General features: G+C 32.3%; 1 protein-coding gene across 1 annotated transcript; it reads right to left on the bottom strand.

The window, feature by feature from the left end:
- Positions 1-6,898: 6,898 nt before the first annotated feature.
- Positions 6,899-22,570, bottom strand: LOC127698823 (H2.0-like homeobox protein). Its single transcript, XM_052202517.1, has 4 exons — positions 22,215-22,570; positions 21,798-21,941; positions 18,363-18,550; positions 6,899-7,336 (listed from the first exon to the last, which is right to left on the bottom strand). Exons 1-4 carry the CDS (start codon positions 22,567-22,569, stop codon positions 7,178-7,180), a joined length of 846 nt encoding a protein of 281 aa, XP_052058477.1. The 5' UTR covers position 22,570; the 3' UTR covers positions 6,899-7,177.
- Positions 22,571-24,861: the final 2,291 nt, after the last annotated feature.

Raw genomic sequence — 24,861 nt, 5'->3', positions numbered from 1 at the left:
ATACTTCAGATAAATGGCGAGGTAAAATATCTTCCATTCAACAACAATGACGAATGGACGGTGTCGATAAGTGGTGCTTATCTTAAAGTATCTTCTAGATGTGGTATTAGTGTATTATGGGATGGAATATCAGTAGTACGAGTAGTGATTCCCAAAAAGTATGGTACAATGGTAACAGGTATATGTGGTAGCTGTAACGGTCAGAAAGATGACTTGCATACGAGAGAGGGCATTGACGTTTCTAATAAACAGAACAAATACTCGCTTATTGGAAGCAGTTTTGAAGTTTCAAAGTCCATTAATGGTTTAGAAAGGTAATATTTTCTGAAACTATATTGTTCCAGTTTATTTATCTTAAAGAGTTGTCATAACGCAGTATTGTTTATAAGTCGCATACAGACTGAAAACACTATATACTTTGCAAAGTATTAGAATATAAGTTTAATTCGATCTTTATAAAGAATTATCGGAGGCATGTTTTTGAGTAATTTTTAAAATGCACTCCCAGTGGTTTTGTTTTGGCTTACTTTTATGGCAATTTTGACAAAACTTTATTTTTTATGTTATAGAAAAATATCATTTCCTTTTAAATCAATTTAAAACCAAAAACGTAGTTTACTCGTATATTAAAATTTAAACATACATAGGTCAGAAATTTTAATATATAGTTATCTAATTGCAATTATTTCTGTACATTTTCTCGTTTCAAAGTAAATAATGAATATATTTGATAACCATAGTGCAGAAATATGAAAATAATTTTTCTAGATCGGCAGTAATAATAGAGTTATTCCGCTTTCAATCACTAAATTTTCATCAAAATTTCAATTTTAAAATTAATTCGTTTGATGTTGCTGAAATAAAGATGTGTTACAATTTTACTACGTGTTGTCGTTGGTCGATAATTGACTCATTGGCAATCTTATTTTTGTACAAGTAAGATACATGATCTTCCATGTAGACACTTTTCGTTCGTTTTATCGTACTTTTGACCAGTTTATAAGTTTACATTATTTTCTATGCTTTCAGTGGAAAAATACGTTAGTTGATTTAGTAATAAGATAGTGTTGGGAGAAAATTTATACAAAAAAAATTGATTTCAACATGTCAATGTAATTTTCTTTATATTAATTGATTACATGTCTAACAAAATAGCGTTCGTGAGAAATCGAAATTTATATTTCTAGTTTTGGAGTTACTGCATTCTGATGCAATTTTGTTTCTTTTCGATATTTTTTAACTGCGGAGTAAACAATCTTATTTGAAAAAAAAACTAAAGATTTTCGACCCCAGGAATAGATTACCTTAGCTCTATTTTCCAAAACCTCTCTGAATTTTTTGTCATTTGTACTTTATTTGGCCTTTTTGACTTCTTTTATTCGAGCGTCACTGATGAGTCTTAAATGTGTCTGGCGTACAAAATTTTAATCCTGGTATCTATAATGAGTTTATTTATATTCGTACATCTGAGACCACTGTGTTATAGAGAGGAGGTTACAACCTCATTGGTTATAGTAGTATCTTGATACATTTATCTTTCGGTAGCAACTGAAAAAAATTTAGGAAACCTTTGTAAATAAGGCTTTATTATTGAAATGGGTGTAATAAATATACATGTAGATAAAAAAAAGGACTCATACGTTTTAACCTTTTTAAAACGAGATTAACTGATTTGTTCTAGTTATGCTCAATAAACCGAATAACAAATTTGAATTAGAAGTGTCATTAATAATAAGCAAAAATCAGATTTTGGAAAATAACAAATATTGAAGAAATCAATCTTTTTCAGGGAAAGTTGCAGTACAACAGACGATTTGCCTGAATGTTCAGCAGATGCCTCAAGACTAGTACTGGAAAATGACAAATGTGGTCTTTTGAAATATGGAAACCAAGACTCGCCGTTTAAAGAGTGTATACAAAAGCTAGCGACTACAGCCAAAGAATATTTGGAATCATGTGTTATGGACGGTTGTGCATATTCCAAAAACGCAGATAAACTAAACCAAGTAGTTTGTATGAACCTTAATGCGTTTGCTGAAGAATGCCTAACACATGGTTTCACAATCAAATGGAGGAGACCTGACCTTTGTCGTATGTAAAGTATTTAATGGTATAATAGAAAAAGGTTTTCCATTTTTTTTTCTTCAAAAGTGAAGCAGGTTCAGCAACAAAAAATAAAAAAAGCTTTAGGAATTAAAAACACCTATAAGATAATTTTAAGGTTTGTATATTAGCAAAGAACAGGTGATTATATTTGATATTTTTGCCTCTCATTTCGACACTTAGAAAAAGAATTACTTTTAAAATGCTACACCTAGTTCAAAAGAGTATTTAGAGGATATAAAAGATTAATTGTTCGAACCAGTAAATTGGTTTAATCATTTACTTACATTGTTGTCCTGATTGGGAAATTTAGATATAAAAGAATTAAAACATGTGCAGGACGAACACAAATCAGTTTTCTGTCTAACGTATTGTTTTTCTTTTCTTTCTTCAAATTACGTGGGTGGTTTTGTATCTCTGTATCTGTCTGTATCTGTATGAATACGTTGTCGATACCAATACTGGCTTTAATACAACGGTTTGAGAGAGCGCCGTCGATTTATTGACGGGGCGTGAGAGCAGATTTGAAGCTCTCTACGCTTGATGCGCGCACTACAGTGTCGTCTAGCTGATTCCACGCGATCACTGTCTTTACAAAAAATAAGTTTGAATATTGTGGTGTTTTGCTTGGTGGAATGTCAAAAGACTTAGAGTGATTTTATACTTGCTTTTCCACAATATTTGTTGCGTGGTATTCTTCGAATTTCTTGGCAGTTATGGTTCTCTTCGGACGTGCTTTTTTGAGGAATTCGTCTGGTTCAATAGCGGGAACCAGTCCCTCAACCACTTTGTACATAAATATTAACTTCTGGCTTGTTCGTCTTGTCTGGAGATCTTGTAGTTCCAGTTGGGCAAGCATTTTGGAGACACATCCGTCCTCTCTTGACTTGTAATCTCTGGTAATCTTTTGGTTTCTGACTTGTTCTCTTTTCCCTTATTTTGGATATTATCACAAATAATGTTATATTTCTAACGCTTACAACAGTATGTCTTAATATAAATAACGGAAGCTATATTTATTAAAATGAATGAATTGAAATATTTTATGGCGAAAGGACTGCTCGTTTAGTATCAATTACGTTTGAACCTAGATTCAGTATAAATGCACTAAATTCTTACAGCAATTAAATGTAAGGAAAATATGAGATATAGTGACGCTGCTAGTGGTTGTCCAGCAACGTGTGTAGATCCAAAGGCTCCAAATAAATGTAAGGATGAACCGGCTGAAGGATGTGAGTGTATACCTGGCTATCTACTGAGTGACAAAAAGTGTGTACCTCAAAAGGAATGTGGATGCATCAGAAACGGAAATTATTTCCCGGTAAGCTTCGAAAATTTCGCTTATATGTGACCTTGGTATACCAATACTCCGTTGTTTTCGAGATTTATTTTCAACACTATATGTTTAAACTATCAATATTTAGAACCGTAACTTTCTAAGGTTTCACGGCATAACTAAAATTAGTAATGATGAAATAAGGATATGTGGTATAATAACAAAGATACAACTATACATAGACCAAATGACAAAGATTTGTGCAATTACATGTCATCGTTCGGCCTTCAGTAATGAGCAAAACTCACACCATTTACTAGTCTGTTTTGTTGCCTAGAGTACTGTGTTATAATTTTCCATTTTAAAAAAAGATTATGTTTAATAGTTATTATCAGAATGAAAATAAATGAAAATATTATAAGACTTGAAGTGTGCAAGAGATTATTACTTTTGCAATGTAAACATTATTTCTTATTTCATTTTACACCGCGTTTGAATATACCATTGCATGTTCATTATCTGTACTTTCGGTTTTCTGTACTCAAGATACGCGTGTACGAGTTTGTACTGCCTATATATATAATTGGTTTACATATGTTCCATAAACTGGGCTTTATAGAAATTCTATAAACATTTTCTTTTTATAAAACGGACTAAGAAACTCGTTTGGGAACAGCTATCTGAGGGGTCCGTACGTGGTCTGTAACACTGTAACTTTTTTCCATTTCCACCATACCCACATTTCCCAGTAGCACTCTAATTTCCCGTCCTTCATTACGGTCGACCTACCTTGCAAAACCTGCCTATTGTGGTATATATATTAATTGTTAATATGTTTTCGTCCTGAATATGCATGAAACATTCGTCACTTGGTACAAGCAAACCTTTGAAGACAAGTGGCTAAAAATACTACGCATTCTGATCTGTATGCAGATATTGAACATTCAATATAAGTATTATAAATATATATTCTTTTAGCTGAACACTATACTCGTGTCTAAAGACTGTACTAGAAGAACACAATGTGCATCAAGAAACGGTGAATCCATATTCGTTACATCTTCAGTTAACATGAAGTGCCATCCGAATGGAATGTGTGGACTTGAGAAAGGAATCCGTAAATGTGTTTGTGCAGAAGGGTTTGAAGGAGATGGTATTCGACAATGCAGAAGTAAGTTGGGACCTTTATATTCCACAAATGTAGCAAGGACAACATAGTATTTATTTTGTATTTCTAATACAGATCTTAGAATATGTGGCTTTCGGAGTGTTTGAATATTTGAGAATGAATATTTTTATATATGACTCAAGGAAGACAAAAAAGGATGCGAAAACACAAAAAGGCAGAATTAAAGCTTATAAGTCGAAGAGAGACTGACAAAATCGTTGCAAAAAACGAACTATTTACAATAGACTCAATAAAAAACTGAAATCTGAGCAACACGAACCCCACAAAAAAATCCGAGGTATCTCAGATGCTTAGATGACAAGTTTCCAATATTTTGGTATGGCTTTCATGATTGAAATGATATATTTTGTATAAACGTTTAAATTTGCGTTTGTACTCAACTCTCTGAATAGCTGATGATGGGAAGTACATAATCATGTGTCGTGCGTACCGTAATCGGTTTACTACCATTTCGGTATCGCTACCAGCATCAAGGATACGATCTGCCTAGTGGAAAGTGCCTCGGTATTGGTGTAATTTAAATGATTAATGTTAAGCTAACAAAATCATCTACCACAAAAATAGTCCATCAGCATCGTTCTTTAAAGGTGCTAACTATATTATTCTACAGGGAATATCATAATCGATTTTAGTTTTGTTTTCTGGTAACAGTTGTATGTAACTTCTTTCTTTCTGATAACATAAAATTAGTTGCTGCAAGACTTTTTAAATTTTATATTTCATATACTAGTAGCTCCTTTTACCCAAACAAATGTATGTTAATAATTTTACAGAGCCTACGCCGAGACCAACAAGAACACCCACAACGCAGGCACCATCTCCTAAGAGAATTGTTGACGAGATTGAACAGAATGATGGAGAGGATGAAATTACAACACCAAAACCTCCGTCTTGCAATCATCCTGGTAATAATAGTGTATATATTCCTAAATATATAAACCAAATTTCTATTTTAGGAATCCAAGTTTAATATAACGGATAATGACAGGTCATTGGTTGAATTATATATAGTAAATGATATTGTTAGCACATCACAGCGTCTTGGAAATGCGTCAGATTCTGATAGGGCGAATTATTTGATTATAATGAAGTTGACGATATCATCATACCATGACGAAAATAATTTCATAAATTTGAAAATCATATTCTTATTAATTCTTTAATAAATTCATTTTATATACTACTATCACAACTTTTGTTCATGAAATTTAAGCAATACAAGTTATTTGGAAGACATGTAGCATGAGTAAAAGACATTTAATTTTTCTGTCAAAGCAGATTGAACTAGATACAACAGAGCTTAATGTTGGTCACATGTTTCGGTAAACGGTTGTATGTTACTTAATTCTGATGACAATCAGTTGCTTTTAACTATTTCAATCCTAGATTTTCTATTTGTTCGGTTGCGAAAAGGATAAATGCTTTGAATAGACTTTATATTAAATTCTGCAATTTTACTAAAAAACATGTTTTTTTTGCTGAACTCTCAATCAATCAATCTACCAACAAAATATTTAAGCACTAAAACAAAGAAGTATTTTTAACCACAAGTGGACATTACATGTAGAACATAAAATACAATGTTTTCAAAATATTAGGTTTTTATCAAATTCTTAGTAGTAGCGCTTTAAATAATAAAAGAATTGAATACGCATTATTTTTCAGAACCAAAATGCAGTGTAGTTGTCCGTCACGATTCTTGTGGTACTGAAATCATGCTGACTGGCAACTGTGCCTACTCAAATCAGTTCACAACGCAGTGTCAGTACATGATCAAAACTGGTATCAACATTGACGGAGAATATGTAGCTGATGTTACGGTCAGTGGAAAGAAAACCAGACTTGTTTCCGGTAATACAATAAAGAACTGTGCCACATTTTCTGTGAAAGGATCTTTACTCGTTGTGACAGAGGACACGTGTGAGAGATGCATTTTGCAGTTTATTCGTAACATGACGCCAAATAATTCTTGTATAAAGACATAACTTTAAATTGAAATGTAATTGGATACTCGACAATCATAATAATAAAGTTTCTGCATTATCAACATGTCATCTACTGCAGCCATAATAAATTCACAAATAGGTTTGTTCTAATTTTAAAAGCTGAAAGTAGACTTTAAATGTTTTCTTGGTCATTACAGTGGTGGATCCAGGGGTCGTAGAGGGCGTACACAAAATTCGCCATTGTTTTCAAATCTCATGTTTTTCACGACAAATATCTGTGCAGAAAAGTTGCTTCATACTGAACGATGATGGATGAGCAAACTCCAACCATACCTCTAGAACATCAAGACGTAAGGCCCAAAGGGTCCGACAAAAATATGTAAAGATATTTAGGTAACATTTAATATTTATGTACAAAACAGTTTTAAAATCTATAGGCTACAGCTATTGTTAATTAAAAGCTTTGAACCTTCTGATAATATCCATTGATATGAATTTGTATATCACGTTATATAAATATCAAACACATTCCAACACTTCCTCAATTCAGTAGCAGCTCGGAAGCGCTTGATTGTATAAATTGTGCAACGGATGTTGACTTTTCCATGGATAACTTCGATAATACACTTCAGCGAATGAGATTCTCTCTCAGTGTTTTTCACGTTAGGTTGATTGCTCGCTGTCTGACTCCATGTCACCATGTTTCTCTTTTGAACTACAATGTTTGTCGGTATTGTCTCTCTTTTGATCACTAAGTTCTTTCTCTTTCATTTGTTGCATGTGCCTCCATTTCATTCTTCTGTTTTGAAACCAAACTTTTACCTACAGGAAAAGACCAAAAATGTTCATTAAATGTCAAATATCAAGTTAAGTAGAGATGTTTATGCTGTATCATTTCCTTTAACATAACGATAACATTTGGAGTATAAAATCCACGTTTTATATAAACAAGTCTAAATTGAAAACAACGTTCAAACCTATGATTGCGTTGGATAAAAACCGCAATTTTTATACTTGTGCATGCAAAACAAATTTCTTGTTAGAGGTGTCTAAATACAGCACAAACAACATTTTCCAAAAGACCAAAAAAGTGAAAAAGTATATTTTAACATAACGCATTTGACTAACAGGTCGAACAACAAATGTTCTTAAACCCTGCTGACTGCCATTGGCGATTGCCAAATAAACGGATCACCGATGTAATAAATGGATCTTAATTATAAATTTAATACTAAACAGAAAACAATAAACTTGCGGAAAAGATGGTATACCGCAAACAAAAGGTGCAAAGGTTTCTGTACACCATATCCGGATTTCGAAAATTAATGTCTCTTCAGTGATGTTTGGAATCGAAACGGTATTTGGAAATCCATACAATTTACCTCAATTTAGGATAGACTCTTGAATTTTGAGGAGTCAAAATAGGATGAAAGGATCATATAAACCCGAAGGCAAATATAATACAAGCCCAAAAGAGAAAATATAAACAAGTCTAAATTGAAAACAACGTTCAAACCTATGATTGTGTTGGATAAAAACCGCAATTTTTATACTTGTGCATGCAAAACAAATTTCTTGTTAGAGGTGTCTAAATACAGCACAAACAACATTTTCCAAAAGACCAAAAAAGTGAAAAAGTATATTTTAACATAACGCATTTGACTAACAGGTCGAACAACAAATGTTCTTAAACCTTGCTGACTGCCATTGGCGATTGCCAAATAAACGGATCAGCGATGTAATAAATGGATCTTAATTATAAATTTAATACTAAACAGAAAACAATAAACTTGCGGAAAAGATGTATACCGCAAACAAAAGGTGCAAAGGTTTTTGTACACCATATCCGTATTTCGACAATTAATGTCTCTTCAGTGATGTTTGGAATCGAAACGGTATTTGGAAATCCATACAATTTACTTCAATTTAGGATAGACTCTTGAATTTTGAGGAGTCCAAATAGGATGAACGGATCTTATAAACCCGAAGGCAAATATAATACAAGCCCAAACGAAAAAATATAAACAAGTCTAAATTGAAAACAACGTTCAAACCTATGATTACGTTGGATAAAAACCGCAATTTTTATACTTGTGCATGCAAAACAAATTTCTTGTTAGAGGTGTCTAAATACAGCACAAACAACATTTTCCAAAAGACCAAAAAAGTGAAAAAGTATATTTTAACATAACGCATTTGACTAACAGGTCGAACAACAAATGTTCTTAAACCCTGCTGACTGCCATTGGCGATTGCCAAATAAACGGATCACCGATGTAATAAATGGATCTTAATTATAAATTTAATACTAAACAGAAAACAATAAACTTGCGGAAAAGATGGTATACCGCAAACAAAAGGCGCAAAGGTTTTTGTACACCATATCCGGATTTCGAAAATTAATGTCTCTTCAGTGATGTTTGGAATCGAAACGGTATTTGGAAATCCATACAATTTACCTCAATTTAGGATAGACTCTTGAATTTTGAGGAGTCAAAATAGGATGAAAGGATCATATAAACCTGAAGGCAAATATACTGAATACAAGCTCAAACGAGAAAATATAAACAAGTCTAAATTGAAAACAACGTTTAAACCTATGATTGTGTTGGATAAAAACCGCAATTTTTATACTTGTGCATGCAAAACAAATTTCTTGTTAGAGGTGTCTAAATACAGCACAAACAACATTTTCCAAAAGACCAAAAAAGTGAAAAAGTATATTTTAACATAACGCATTTGACTAACAGGTCGAACAACAAATGTTCTTAAACCCTGCTGACTGCCATTGGCGATTGCCAAATAAACGGATCACCGATGTAATAAATGGATCTTAATTATAAATTTAATACTAAACAGAAAACAATAAACTTGCGGAAAAGATGGTATACCGCAAACAAAAGGCGCAAAGGTTTTTGTACACCATATCCGGATTTCGAAAATTAATGTCTCTTCAGTGATGTTTGGAATCGAAACGGTATTTGGAAATCCATACAATTTACCTCAATTTAGGATAGACTCTTGAATTTTGAGGAGTCAAAATAGGATGAAAGGATCATATAAACCTGAAGGCAAATATACTGAATACAAGCTCAAACGAGAAAATATAAACAAGTCTAAATTGAAAACAACGTTTAAACCTATGATTGTGTTGGATAAAAACCGCAATTTTTATACTTGTGCATGCAAAACAAATTTCTTGTTAGAGGTGTCTAAATACAGCACAAACAACATTTTCCAAAAGACCAAAAAAGTGAAAAAGTATATTTTAACAAAACGCATTTGACTAACAGGTCGAACAACAAATGTTCTTAAACCCTGCTAACTGCCATTGGCGATTGCCAAATAAACGGATCACCGATGTAATAAATGGATCTTAATTATAAATTTAATACTAAACAGAAAATAATAAACTTGCGGAAAAGATGGTTTACCGCAAACAAAGGGTGCAAAGGTTTTTGTACACCATATCCGGATTTCGACAATTAATGTCTCTTCAGTGATGTTAGGAATCGAAACGGTATTTGGAAATCCATACAATTTACCTCAATTTAGGATAGACTCTTGAATTTTGAGGAGTCAAAAAAGGATGAACGGATCATATAAACCCGAAGGCAAATATAATACAAGCCCAAACGAAAAAATATAAACAAGTCTAAATTGAAAACAACGTTCAAACCTATGATTGCGTTGGATAAAAACCGCAATTTTTATATATATACTATATATCTACATTTTTATTTTCATTTCTAAAGATAATCGGTACACCTTTTTTTTATTTTCCATTAGAATCGGATGAGTAATATAACTCTTTTATTTGACAACATCAGTCAGAGATTTGTTCGACACATAATGACATACACCGGTTTTTGTTGAGAATTGTGTTGCTCAGTAGTTTCGTTTTCTATGTTATGTTTTGTGTACTGTTGATTGTCATTTCGTCGTTTTTCGTTTTTTGCCAATGCATTGTCAATATAAAAATAAGATGTGGTATAATTGCCAATGAGACAATACTCCACCAGAGACCAAATGATATAGAAGTTAACAACTTACTATAGGTCACCATACGGGCTCAGTTTGTTTTCGACTTTTAAATTTGGGTGTCCCATTTTGGTATATTACGCCTCCCTTATACACCATACAGAGTTTTTTTGCTCCACTAACTTATCAACTAACATTCAAAATATCGACAAGGAAGCATCATATTATCGTTATTTCTAGAGGCTTAGTTCTCTGTTACAATAATACTACGGCCATTAAAAAACCTTCATAACCAACTATGGCATTATTCATTTGTAAATGAAATAAATGGGGAACGTGTCCATGGGACACAAATGATGCCCCCGCTTGCATATCATATAACGTTTTAAAGGGACATAACCGAAGAACGGTAAAAGTGACGCTACCCAAATTTGTAATTGATCTGAGTTTTGTGGTAATAAGCATTGTGTTTAAGTTTCATAACATTTGGTTGAGGCAAACTTAAGTTAGAGAACGGATACGAAAAATTCAGCAATTTTTCCATTTGTAAAAGGGCATAACTCTAGAACAGTAAAATGACGCCACCAAAATTCAAACTTGATCTGTATTTTGTGATAATAAGCATTGTGTATAAGTTTCATAACATTTGGTTCAGGTAAACTTAAGTACGAGAACGGAAACGAAAAATTCAGCATTTTTTCCATTTGTAAACCGGCATAACTTTGGAACTGTTAAAGTGACACCACCAAAATTCAAACTTGAGCTGTATTATGTTATAATAAGCATTGTGTATAAGTTTCATAACATTTGGTTGAGGCAAACTAAAGTTAGAGAACGGAAACTATTAATTTGGCATTTTTCCCATTTATAAAGGGGCATAACTCTAGAACGGTTTAAGTGACGCCACCAAAGTTAATACTTGATCTGTGTTTTGTGGTAATAAGCATTGTGTATAAGTTTCATAATATTTGGTAGAGGCAAACTAAAGTTAGAGAACGGAAACCAACTTTGGGACGTACGGACGTACAGACGGACAAGGGTAAAACGTAATGCCCCCTCTGCTAAGGCGGGGCATAAAAAAAAAATTAGTCAAAATTTGCATTTACTAAACATATTGTGTGCGTTAGTACAAGGCAATGTTTATTGTTATACATGTGATTTCATATGAAGAACAGACGACACAGGGTCCGAGTGACTACTTGCATGGTAAAGGCGAAAGTGATCTAACCATAAACAAGTTTAACCTTTCTAAAAAGATACGGAGTGCTTTGAAATATCAAAATAATGTATTTTTTCGTGTTTGGTGTGTTAAAAGGAGGGACTGTGTACAGACGCCCAACTGGGGTTTACAAAACTATTTATTCTAAAATTCCTTCTCATACATCTATGTCATTATATTAATAACACATAGCTGAGAGGGTGAATGAGCAGATTGTTACCCCGAGAAAACATTGTCAACTGAGGCGAAGCCAAGGTTGACAATGTCTTTTCGAGGGGTAACAATCTGCTCTATCACCCTCTCAGATATGTGTTATTTAATTTATTATACTGAATGTTCTGTTATTTCTGTCTATTAAATTTCAAATTCAAAGTAATAAACTATGTACATAACAATCATCCCTATTTATTAAAGCGCACACTTGAGCAAGCGTCTCCGTGAATTAGGGTAAGTATTTGCCATGGAATAGAGTAAATTGTCTCCCTTGTATTAACCAATCAAAATCTTGCATTTTGACATGAAGTATAATATAGGCAAATAATCGCCCATCTATATATTTCCCAGCTATCCGACATACAATTGGCAATTAACGACACGAATCATTCAAATATAATTCGTCGAACGGGTCTCAAATACCCATATTGTTACATTTCCATGACTAATGTCTTCTCCTTTTCGTATGGTATTCTAAATTCTATAATCTATTTAAGCCAATAATAAAATGCTCCGCAGGGCGCAGCTTGATACGACCGCAGAGGTCGAACCCTGAACAGTTGGGGCAAGTATGGACACAACATTCAAGCTTGATACAGCTCTGAATTTGGATTGTGATTAAATATTTGACACAGCATAGGTTTCTGACACAGAATGAATGTGGTCTAAGAACTTAAAAATTTTAAATTGGACATTCACCTATTATGGTCCAATATCCAAAATCTAAATACATGGTTAGATTCAGCATATCAAAGAACCCCAAGAATTCAATTTTTGATGAAATCAAACAAAAGTTTAATTTTGGACCCTTTTGACCTCAATGTGGACAAAGTTGATTACGGGGCCCAAAAATCAAAAATCTAAATACATGGTTAGATTCAGCATATCAAAGAACCCCATATATTCAATTTTTGTTGAAATCAAACAAAGTTTAATTTTGGACCCCGATTTGGACCAACTTGAAAACTGGGCCCATAATCAAAAATCTAAATACATGTTTAGATTCAGCATATCAAAGAACCCTAAAAATTCAATTTTTGTTAAAATCAAACTAAGTTTAATTTTGGACCCTTTGGACCTTAATGTAGACCAATTTGAAAACGGAACCAAAAATTAAGAATCTAAATACACGGTTAGATTCGGCATATCAAAGAACCCCAATAATTCAATTTTTGATGAAATCAAACAAAGTTAAATTTTGGACCCTTTGGATCTCAATGTGGACCAATTTAAAAACGGGGCCCAAAATCCAAAAACTTAATACACAGTTAGATTCAGTATATTAAAGAACCCCAAGAATTCAAGAATAAAACTCCATTGAAATTGATCAAGAAATAAGCAATTTATACGAAGTATCTTCTTTTGCACAATACTGTGCAATTGAATATTTCTTGCTATTGCGCAATACTGTACAATTGACAATTTCTTGCTATTGCGCAATATTGTGCTATTGGATATTTCTTGCTATTGCACAATACTGTGCAATTGAAGATTTCTTGCTATTGCGCAATACTGTGCAATTGAAGATTTCTTGCTATTGTCATGATTGTGCAATACTGTGCAATTGAAAATTTCTTGCTATTGCACAATACTTATTATATAATAATTTACACATCCTGTTTGGTGTGTATCTCCTACCATATCATTATTATTTGCTTTTAAATATAAATCAGAAATAACCAACTTAAAATGGAAAATTTTAAAAGAAAAAAAAAGGAAAAAAAGAAAAAAAAAGAAAAAAAAAAAAAATCCCCCCCCCCAAATTTTTTGAACCCCCTTATGATTCATCACCCCCAAACTCAATCCCAGCCTTCCCTTTGTGGTATGGTACCTTGCAGTACAATTTCAGAGAGATCCATACACTTGAACACAAGTTATTGTCTGAAAACTATAAAAATGCTCGTTTTTTGGCCCCTTTTTGGCCCCAAATTCCTAAACGTTTAGGGCAATTAGCCCCAAACTCAAACCCAGCTTTCCCTTTGTGATATGGAACCTTGTAGTACAATTTCAGACAGATCCATACACTTACACACAAGTTATTGTCATGAAACTAGAAAAATGCTTGTTTTTTGCCCCTTTTTTGGCCCCTAATTCCTAATATTTTGAGGCAATTACCCCCAAAATCAATTACAGCCTTCCCTTTGTGATATGGAACCTTGTGGTATAATGTCAGAGAGATCCATACACTTACACACAAGTAATTGTCTGGAAGTTACAAAAATGCTTATTTTTGGCCCCTTTTTGGCCCCTAATTCCTTAACTGTTGGTACCATAACCCCCAAAATCAATCCCAACCTTCCTTTCGTGGTATAGAACCTTATGGTAAAATTTCATGGAGATCCATTCACTTTAACTAAAGTTAGAGTGCGAAAACCAATGTGTCTTCGGACGACGCCGGACGACGCCAGACGACGACGACAACGACGACGACGACGACGACGCCAACGTCATACCAATATACGACCAAAAATTTTTTAATTTTTGCGGTCGTATAATAAGCCAATAAAAATCTAAGCAACACCATCAGGAAACCAATCGTAACTAACTTTTGTTATCTTATAATTTCAAGATGGCCTGTATATCGTATGAAACCAATAGCTACAGTAATGCGAGGCAAAAAAAATATATATATAGGAGTCCTGGATTTAGGAGGACTGGAGTGCCACCTCAAAATATCTTCACCAAAAGTTGGTTAACTAACTCGTTGTGTTTCGTCACTTATATTATTAGTTTTCTACTTAAGAAGGCGAGTAACGGTTGCATCACCTCTTAAATCCGCTTTGGTTTTATGATACAAATCTTCATTACTGCTTCTCCCTTCGACTAGTAAAGTAAAAATTCAGAAAGTGTTAAATAAATTTAAAACTTGCTGCCTTATACCTAAGGATCAAATATTTTTCAAACATTTCTAATCAAATATACAATGACGGATGACAAAATTGACCATTTTTTGTTAAGTTTTAAAACGACCCTCATGGTCAATTTCTATATGTTATATTAGTTACATGGTGTGTTAGTGACCTAATACGATATATATGGGGTCAGTAAATTCCATATGAAGCTTAGGGACCTAATACGATATATATGGGGTCAGTAAATTCCATATGAAGCTCTCACCCCATATGGAATTTACTGACCCAATATTTATCGTATTAGGTCACTAACACACCGTGTAACGAATTCATCTTACCGACTATCTTCACATGTGGTATTTAGACTAGCGGCCACCAAAGTGATTAAGTCTTCAATACTTAGTATTAAGAACCTACTTCCATTTGTCTATATAAAAAACAAATGACAACAACAACAACTTGTTAGCTTTGAATTTGTTTTATGACTTTATTTCAATCGTTCATTATCAATTTCTTCGTCTGTTGAAACCTTTCAGATTTCTTTATTGTTTTGAAAGGGAAGTAACTCCTTACTAACCCCATATGCTAACTAACCCCATATTTTTAGGACACTCTATATCAAATATATGTAGTCACCACGTGTAGTCCATTAACCAATCATATCCCCAGAAATCTATAGAAGGTAAGATAAGTAAAGATATGAAGCAGACCTTATTGTATATGCGGTATTCTTGAGTATTATATGCAAGGGATAGATGCGATAAACCTCGTTACCAAAAGTAATCATGGTAGGAGTCTGGACTGCATCTATATTGCGGCATTTGAAATTAAAGGATGCTTTCAGGTTCTTTTCATTCTTCTTAGGGATAAATTAGTATTACTAGTATGTCTGCCTAAATACGAATAAAGAACCCAGTCGACGAGAAGAAGAGCACAATGAGGTCCCATAGGAATGCCGACTCTCTGCTGAGAAACACTTCAATCCAACGTAAAAATAAATAAACTGCTTCGCTGAGCGCAGCTGGATACGCCCGCAGAGGTCCAACCCTGAACAGTTGGGGCAAAAATTGACACAATATTCAAGCTTGATACAGGTCTGAATTTGGATTGTATTAAATATTTTATGACATATTATAGGTTTCTGAATAAATGTAGTCAAAGAACTTGAAATTGGTTATATGAATTGAATTTATATTCAAGTAAAGATTTCTTGCTGTTGTGCAATACACTGTGCTGTTGCGCAATACTTAGTAAATCTGTTGTCAGACTATAAACAAATAAAGTTCAATTAATTCTCAATATCATATTAGAAATTTATGAAAATGTAAAGGGAGCTTACATCAATAGATATAAACAATTCACCAAAGTTTCATGAGAATTGCTGACAGCATTTTTGAGTAGTTGTCCGAAAACTGGAAAATCACCCCTTTTTTAATGAATAAAACCCCATAACTCAGAAATGTAAATTGTAAAATTTATAAAATTCTAAACAGAGCTTACATCAATAGATATAAACAATTCACCAAAGCATTTTTGATTTTTTTGTCCGAAAACTCAAAAATCCCCCTTTTTTATGAATAAAACCCTGTAACTCAAAAACGTAAAATCTAAAATATATAAAAATCGAAAGGGAGCTCATGTTAATAGATATAAACAATTCACCACAATTTCTTGCAAGTTGGCGAAAGCATTCTTGAGTTATTGTCCGAAAACTGGAAAAACCCCCCTTTTTTTAATGAATAAAACCCCATAACTCGGAAACGTAAAATCTAAAATTTATAAAAAATGAAAGGGAGCTCACGTCAATAGATATAAACAATTCACCAAAGTTTTATGCAAATTGGTTAAAGCATTTTTGAGTTAATGTCCGACATGTTGACGACGGACGGACAGACGGACGGACGGACAGACGGACAAGGGTATACCATAATACGTCCCGTAAACGGGCGTATAAAAAAGAAATCAAACACTTGTGAACAACATGTGATTAATATTTTTAATTTGAAATCCACCATTTTATCCAAACCGTTCATACTCTAACATGCCGATGTCTGTTTTCAGTGCAGTTTGTTGCGAAAACACATTTTTATCGTACATATAATGCTTCTAAACGCAATTAAAATTCGTAAGGTAAAAAAAGTTGAAAGGTGTAACATGTTTGGCATGTTGTAATCAAATATTTGTTTTCTCTAATTCCAATTTGACATATCACCTGTGTTTTACAGGTGTTTTCAATACACATTATTACACGAATCTGCGATAAGTATAGTGCACAGATGCTGTCACAGATGCGGTTATCAATTCATTTAATGTGTCTGTAATATGTTTTTATTAATTTATATACATTTGCCCCATGCTATGGAGTTCATATACATTATGTAATAAATAAATAAATTTTATTTCATGAATTGAAAATATAATAAAGATAAATTGAAGCGAGGCTAAACTAGTGCAAATGCTCAGTTGGAGATTTTTAATATGCAATTTATTAGTTTCATAATTATAGCAGCGATATAGATACCAAGGCTAGGTAGCAGAATATAGATAATATATATGTCTATTAGATGTACAATTTAAAGACTAGATGTACATTACCGAAAAAAAGTGTAATTTATTTGCACTGACAGAAAAGAGAGCTGCCATTGAACTTGCTTTCTCTCCTGCATGTTTCGAAGCGACTACAAACAAATTGTATTTTTTCTATTCTTTTGAATCTAACAATGAACAAAAAAAAGCAAATCAAACAATCTGACAACAGCTGAAACTTTGCATTATCTAAATTTAGTCAGTAGCTCTCGATCATATAGAGAGAGGTAAAAATGTCTTTTTCTAATGTTCTCAAAATGATTTAAGTACAAAGTTTTTGTTTGCACTCAAAATTATTGTATTAACGACGGAGAATGTATACTAAGAGTCATTAGTTGGTCCCCAGAAATCGCAAATATAGCAATGTTCGTCTTTAAGAATCTTGTTAATTTCAATCCTAGATTATTAAGACGATCTAGGTAAAAAGCTGTAGTGCCGAAACGTCAATTGCCCTGTCGCTTTAATGTCAACAACATAATTGACTTTGACTAAAATTTTACCTTTTAATATATATATTTTGAGAAAATTAAATATGTGCATTAGACGAACCAAAAAATATTGTATAAAACATCTTATAGACGAATTTATTCAAGGGTTAGGCGGATGGTCATATCTAAATATTCATGAGAAAAACGAGGGAATTTTTGTAGTTTTATCTGTTCAGAGGTTTTAAGCAAATGCGGTATATTTTGGAAATATTATTATTGATTGATTATTATTTGCTTTACATCCAGTGGCAAATATTTCATGCAAGTTCGAGACGATATCTGATCAATCGTTAAATGATTTATGAACACAAAAAATAAGGTATTTTGTTTTGATTGATTGATGATGGATCAACGTCCAGTGGCATATATTTCATGCATGTTCAAGACATGCTAATTTGTTTTGATACTCGTGACTTCTTGAAACATGTAAACGTTTTGGTTGCCATGACGCTAACCAATTAAAAAGCGTTTGAATAACTATTCTAAAAAGAATTAAAATGAATGAATACCTGTGCATCTGTAAGTCCTAACATAGCTGCTAGTTGTCTTCTATCAGGTTTTGTGACGTATTTTTGTACTTCAAATCTCTTTTCTAAACCTTTCCTCTGTAAGTTTGAGAAAACGGCTCTGGACCATGATCTTTTTCGTTTTGACTGACCATTTGTGCAAGTCTCATCATTTAAAATAGAATATGGGCCTAGTAAAAGAAAAAGAAAAAAAAAATAAAACATTGATTAAGTCATGGCAATTTTTCGCTTCCAATTCAAAAGATTTCTGTGTAATCTTTCCACTCTTGGGTTCGTCACTGGATGTTACACGAATCCTTATCTCATATATGCACTGCTATAATTGAAAAATCAAATAGTAAATTGAATGTCTATTCATTTTTTTTATTTGCCATCATCGACATGCGTATTCAGAACTAAATATTAAGTCATCATTTCCATTGTATACTTATTGACTGGGTATGAGTGGAATAGTAAGTTTATTGTCCCCCGAGGTGCAACTATTTATTGCACTGAGACGTAGCCGAGGGCAATAGTTGTATCCGAGGGGACAATAAACTTACTATTCCACGAATATCTAGTCAGTAAGTGTTTTATTATATCGAAAAAGACAACAGACAATAAATAGCGGGGATAAATCAACTATCGTAATATAAAATGCAGAAACCCAACGTGTACTTCATAAATATTCTGAAATGCGAAGGCTACGTCCTGCACTGACGTCAACCCTAGAGACAATAGGTAAAACGCGACGCCGTAACACCCGCGGTGATTTCAAAATCCTCCAATCCCGTAGCTGCATTTGAAATTCCGCGAAATATAATGACGCTTGCGGTCAAATAGTTTCATCGAGGTCCAATAGTTGGAAACTATTGACCGGTCAAATAGTTCAACGCTTGCAATTTGAAAAATAGTCAAAATAGTGTGTACTTATTTTATATAAAAAATGATAACTGAGGTAAAATAAAATTTATTATTTATCATCATCGTCGTAATTAATTGCCACTATATAATCATCTTAAAGATTCTTTTGAATTTTATTAGGCATTTCAATCATCAAAGAAAATATTTGCGAAATAAAAAATATAGAAATTGCTTCATTTAATCAAGAAATTTCAAATTTTTACATCCTTAACATTAAAAAAAAAATTATTACAGATATAATGAATGATGTCGTGACAAAGCTATCAAATATAAGCATGTGTGTCTTTTTGCAACGCTTCTAATTTTCGTTGGTATGGAATCATGGAAAATTTAAAAATAAACTCATCAACATAAAAATTTGCACACATATGCATAAGAATTAATGGGAATTTGATTGCCATGCTAACACATCAAAATGACAAATCGCCCCAGGCATCTTATCTTGCTAACGGTTATAAATTCTAAGCTGTAATTTTGTTGTCCGTTGCAATGAAAATAATGAGATTGTTTGATAAGTTGCAGGTGTAGTGTTTTTTTAAACACTCTTGAGATATTGAAACATAGCGTTGTGATAGTCAAATGTAAAACTTCTCAATACTTTCGTTTATGTTTATATTTTTTATTTAATTGGCAAGAAATTCTGATGGAGGGTATTTTAAAAAGCTGTATGTTTTAATAAATTGCTATTGAATTCGTTAGACAAATATTCGAGGATACTAAGCTTTTAAAAAAAATCATTATTTTGTTTGTGAATGGATGAATACATGTACAAGTCTGAGCCACCTAATAACGGAGAGAGAGAAATTCGGAACATTTAATTATTCATTCGAACTTCTTGTAAAAAAATGTAAATAACACATGATAAATTGTATGAATTTCAGGATTTACCTTCATCAGGAACGCTCAAAACCCATTAATTGGAAGCCAATTTGAGAACCTAAACACGCGGAGTGAAATATGGCCAAAAAGGGCCTAAAAATAGTAGCCAAATCGATCTATGATCAACTTTTTTCTTGGAACCTTAGTTTCTTAATGATTTTAAATTTATAAACGGAAAATTTTGTAGAGTTGACAATGTTTCTAATGATACTACATTAAAATTATAAAAATAACGAGATTATCTATATTGTCAACTTTTCAATAAGCCCATGTTTTATTGAAAACGATTAATAGACTCGAATAAAGATGGCAGAGGTCTTTGAAACGCCGGCAAAATAATTCAAAAATATAAATAACATTTGTTAAGTTTGCAGATGTAGTCTTCTTATTTTCTTATTGACATTTTTAATACCTATGTTGATAAAATATATAGATAAATTGGTTTTTTTTTACTTCGTTGTCACATTTATTTTTTAATGAAGCACGGAATCGTAATAAAATTTATAAAATAAACTGAAAAGTAGACATCTCAAAAGGATTACTATTAACAACGTAAAATACAAAAGATCATAAAAACTGAACAAATACACGACAGTACCATAGAGCTTTAATACATTTTAAACATATGATGAGACAACTAAAGGCATCAAAATTTTTTTCACTTTTAAACCAAATTAAAAGTTTTAATAATTATTGTCACAAATAACAGCTATGCGCTTTGTGTAGACTGTGAAATAGCAAAACTATAGTGTCATATTTTTTTTCTAAATATTACACATCATCATAAAAAAGGTTTAAAAATCGATAAAGAGACAACAGATCATAAATATGATATTCTATCCTATGAGGCACACATATTTTGTTGAGAGGGCCTGATTTAATTTGTTTATGTAATTGAAGATAAAAGATTTTTAACAGCTTTGTAAGTTGAATTATTTTAAACCAAGACAGAAGTAATGAATTGATCTGATTTTTTCCAACCTAGGAAAAACATATTTTACCAAGACTTTTTATAAAAAACACTAAAAAAAAAGGTTTATGGCTTTAAAAAGAGGCCCAAACAATGTTTTATGTGAACAATTTAATCTCTTGAGTTTACGAATAAAGACTTCTAGCTGAAAATATGTTTTTTTCTTTTAATATGTCCCTTTACTGTACACAAAATACCCGAGACATTACTTCAGCATATTTTATTTTTTTTTTCATTATTTTTATTTTAAACAGGAAAGCATTTATTATAAATTTACGTTAAATTCAAGTAAAACATGAAGCAAAATAATGACCAGGGTGTGATTTTTCTTTTGATTTGGCGCGGGAAGGGTGTTTTTTTTTTAATGAATAAATCCAAAGTAAAACCCACCTTTATAGAACATCATTTGTGAAATATTCTTAGAAGAGTAATGTGGTTAAAAAAATAAAAATTAGAATAAATAAAGTATTTTTTTTTAAAGGATGATGAAAAGGCACAATTTTACTTTAACTGAATATAAATTGCAAAACAAATCCGTTTCAAATATGCGAACAAAATTTGAAAATTTGGAAGCACTTTTCTTTGTTGTTTAAATTCAAGCCCATTATTGAGTTAACTAGCTGACATTTGGTAAAATTTTATTTATAGAGAAAAATTCTAAATACCTGGAAGAGTTTCTGTCTCTGAATGATAAAGTGTATAGTGTGGAGAATTGAAAGGGTGTGATGACATCTGTGAGAACATAAGAACACTGCACGATGGAGAACCACAATCACACGTCCGTGTTAACGAGAACTTGTTTCTGTTTTCTGAAAAAAATAACATTCACAATTAGATCTCTTTCTCTGCATATAAAATCTTTTTGAATGTTATAGAATGTCATATTAATTTATAATTTATGTTGTATATACATTTTTTTTTAAATACAAGTAAAGAATCCATTCTCAAAATAATATTTTTTGTTGTGAATTATGAATTTAAACGCCAAAGTTATACCAGTAATTAACTTTCAGTAACACAATTCTGAATTTTAGAAAATTAAAACAAATTAGAATTATATCAACTATTTCTGTCGTTCTTACCATTGACTACCGGTGATTTGTTTCCAAAGTCCTCGGAAAGAATTCGATTAATTCCAAACTTAAGATCTTTAGGTGTCCCTATAGTTGGTACTCGTTCTTGATTTATTGGAGAAACCATGTTTTCCACACTTTTAGTCCTACAAAAATCCTGTAAAGGTCCTAAAGCTGACGGAATTTGTTGTTCCTGTCTAATATGTAAAATATCCATAATATGGAATGAGGTCGGTTTCCGTGGATACGTTCTATATCCGGGCCATAGCAGAGATTGGTTACATCCATAACACCCGTCTTGATACATTTTTGAATTCTTTAATAAACTTGACTTCAATTTGTGACGAACTTGTATCCAAATCATCACAACCTCAGCATCTATAAATAATCTGTTAGCTCCTCCTTCGGCTGTTGACTAGAGATGTTATTTGTATATTATGTAGATGGAATTAGGTTATAAAAGTAAACTAGTTTAATGTTAATATAGATAAAAGGAATAATCAATTTTTTGGATTAATTTAATTTATATCATGATATGGTTCATACTTTTTATCAAATAAATACTGCTTCAAAAATATTCATCGGGATATATTTTGAAAGAAGATTCTTTTTTCATATTTAGGACTATGAACTATTTTTAATTAATATATCGTTTTAAATATGCATGAAATAGTTGCCACTGGACATTAATCAAACAAATTTCAATCAATTATTAATTTCAAACATTTCACAAATAAATAGGATTTAAAAATAGAAGCAAAAGGACAATTAATTTGAATTTAAATGGTTTGAAAACATTAACACGAAAAGTGTTTGCATAATTTTAATTTTCAATCCACTCCCTCATCCCCAACCCTCACATTTTTGTACGGGCACTTGCCTCAAGAACCAATATTTTTAAATGAAGGGATGACCAAGGATACGTATAGTTATTCTTACTTTACAAATCCTTGGGATGACTATTTTCTATTTTAGTAATTTATTAAATAATTTCATAATTTGTTTGTACAATTTCGACCAAGATAAAATATTTAAAATTGAAATCATCCTCATAAAATGATAAAAATGTTGCATCCGTGTTACAGCGATAAAACACAGGTGATGTGGCCACCTAGTTGTTCATTTCACGCGTCTTATTTAATCAACATTAATCGTTTATTTTTTACAGGTCATCTTATAACATTGAATAAAAATGTCTTAGAAACGAGATATATTGTTTCTGAGTGGTAGTGTTATCAAGGTAGTAAAACGGTTAAGAATTTTGACAAGTTCGCCCAGATGTCATTTGACGCTAATGATGTGATAAAACGTAAAAGCACGTGAATGAAGCCAAGGGTCAGTAAAGATCATATCCCACCTGCAATCCGATTACACGTTTCATGGAGTTTATGATCTAACTTTTTTGCGAATATAAATGATGATGAGACTTCATGAGACTTCATCGTCAATGAAAGTAAAAATTCCAATATTTTATTAATTGATTTGGTGATATTTTATGGTTTTTGAATCACCCGTGTTTATTTGGCTATTTGCTTTTATTTGTTTTATTTGTTTGTGTGTGTGTGTTTGCTGCCGACAAGGAATACCAAAAGCATAACTTAATTCTTCCCTAGATATATTTTTTGGTATTATGTTTTTCTGGAATCAAAAATAGGAAAATCATACGTACATTCGCATGAGGCGAAATGTGATGCTTCCATGAAAATTATCAAGACGCTAGCTGTGTGACGCAAATGAAATAAGACGTTCTTACCTCAGACTTTTATGATTAGGAGTTACAAAATTAAACAGCACTTTATAAATTTCATTCGCCCGAAGCGCTTTCCTGGATTTACCTTCACCAAGAACGTTCAAAGCCGAAAAATAGAAAGTCAAGGATTATTGATACATGGGGCCACTTGTCACAGGATTTTCCTTTTTGATTTTACTTTAAGTAAGATGGATAACGGATAGATTCATTTTTTGTTGTAATTGATTCACTGACTAGGTCCGAATTGGAAAGGTGTTGAAATGTACTGGAATTTGAATATTAAAGAGACTAAATTATGATTGTTCAACATAATATGTTGGTTAACGATGTGCTCTGTAAAATTTTGCATCAAAGCACATCGTTAACCAATATACATGTTTCAGAGCCTTTTATAGCTGACTATGCTACATGGGTTTTACTCATTGTTGAAGGCCGTATGGTGACCTATAATTGTTAACTTCTGTGTCATTCGGTCTCTTGTGGAGAGTTGTCCCATTGGCAATCATACCACATCTTCTTATTTTTACATTAACCCCGCCACATTCTTTATATATGTGCCTGTCCCAAGTAAGGAGCCTGTAGTTCAGTGGTTGTCGTTGGTTGACGTCTGTCATATTTATTTTTCGTAAATTGTTTTGTTATAAATTAGGTCTTAGTTTTCTCAATTGAATTGTTTCATATTTTTCATGTCGGGGCCTTTTATAGCAGACTATACGGTATGTTTTTTTTTTCATAGTCGAAGGCCGTACGGTTGCCTATAATTGCTTACATCCACTTTATTTGAACTTTGGTGGATAGTTGTCTTGTTGGCAATCATACCACATCTCCTTATTTTTATATAGATTAATTTGTGTGCTATTGACTAAATAGCTATACTTCCGAAAGAATTTGTGAATGTCTGATTGA

This window comes from Mytilus californianus, unplaced genomic scaffold, assembly GCF_021869535.1.
Source record: "Mytilus californianus isolate M0D057914Y unplaced genomic scaffold, xbMytCali1.0.p SCAF_4, whole genome shotgun sequence".
Classification (NCBI taxonomy): Eukaryota; Metazoa; Mollusca; class Bivalvia; order Mytilida; family Mytilidae; genus Mytilus; species Mytilus californianus.
The sequence above is the reverse complement of the archived record's forward strand: the minus strand, read 5'-3'. Positions and strand labels throughout refer to the sequence as shown.

Coding starts and splice junctions, on each gene's coding strand:
- LOC127698823 (XM_052202517.1), bottom strand. CDS start 22,569: ATGATTTGGATACAAGTTCGTCACAAATTGAAGTCAAGTTTATTAAAG. Junction 21,942..22,214: donor CAAATCACCGGTAGTCAATG/GTAAGAACGACA, acceptor TATTTTTTTCAG/AAAACAGAAACAAGTTCTCG. Junction 7,337..18,362: donor TAGGACTTACAGATGCACAG/GTATTCATTCAT, acceptor CTTTTCCTGTAG/GTAAAAGTTTGGTTTCAAAA.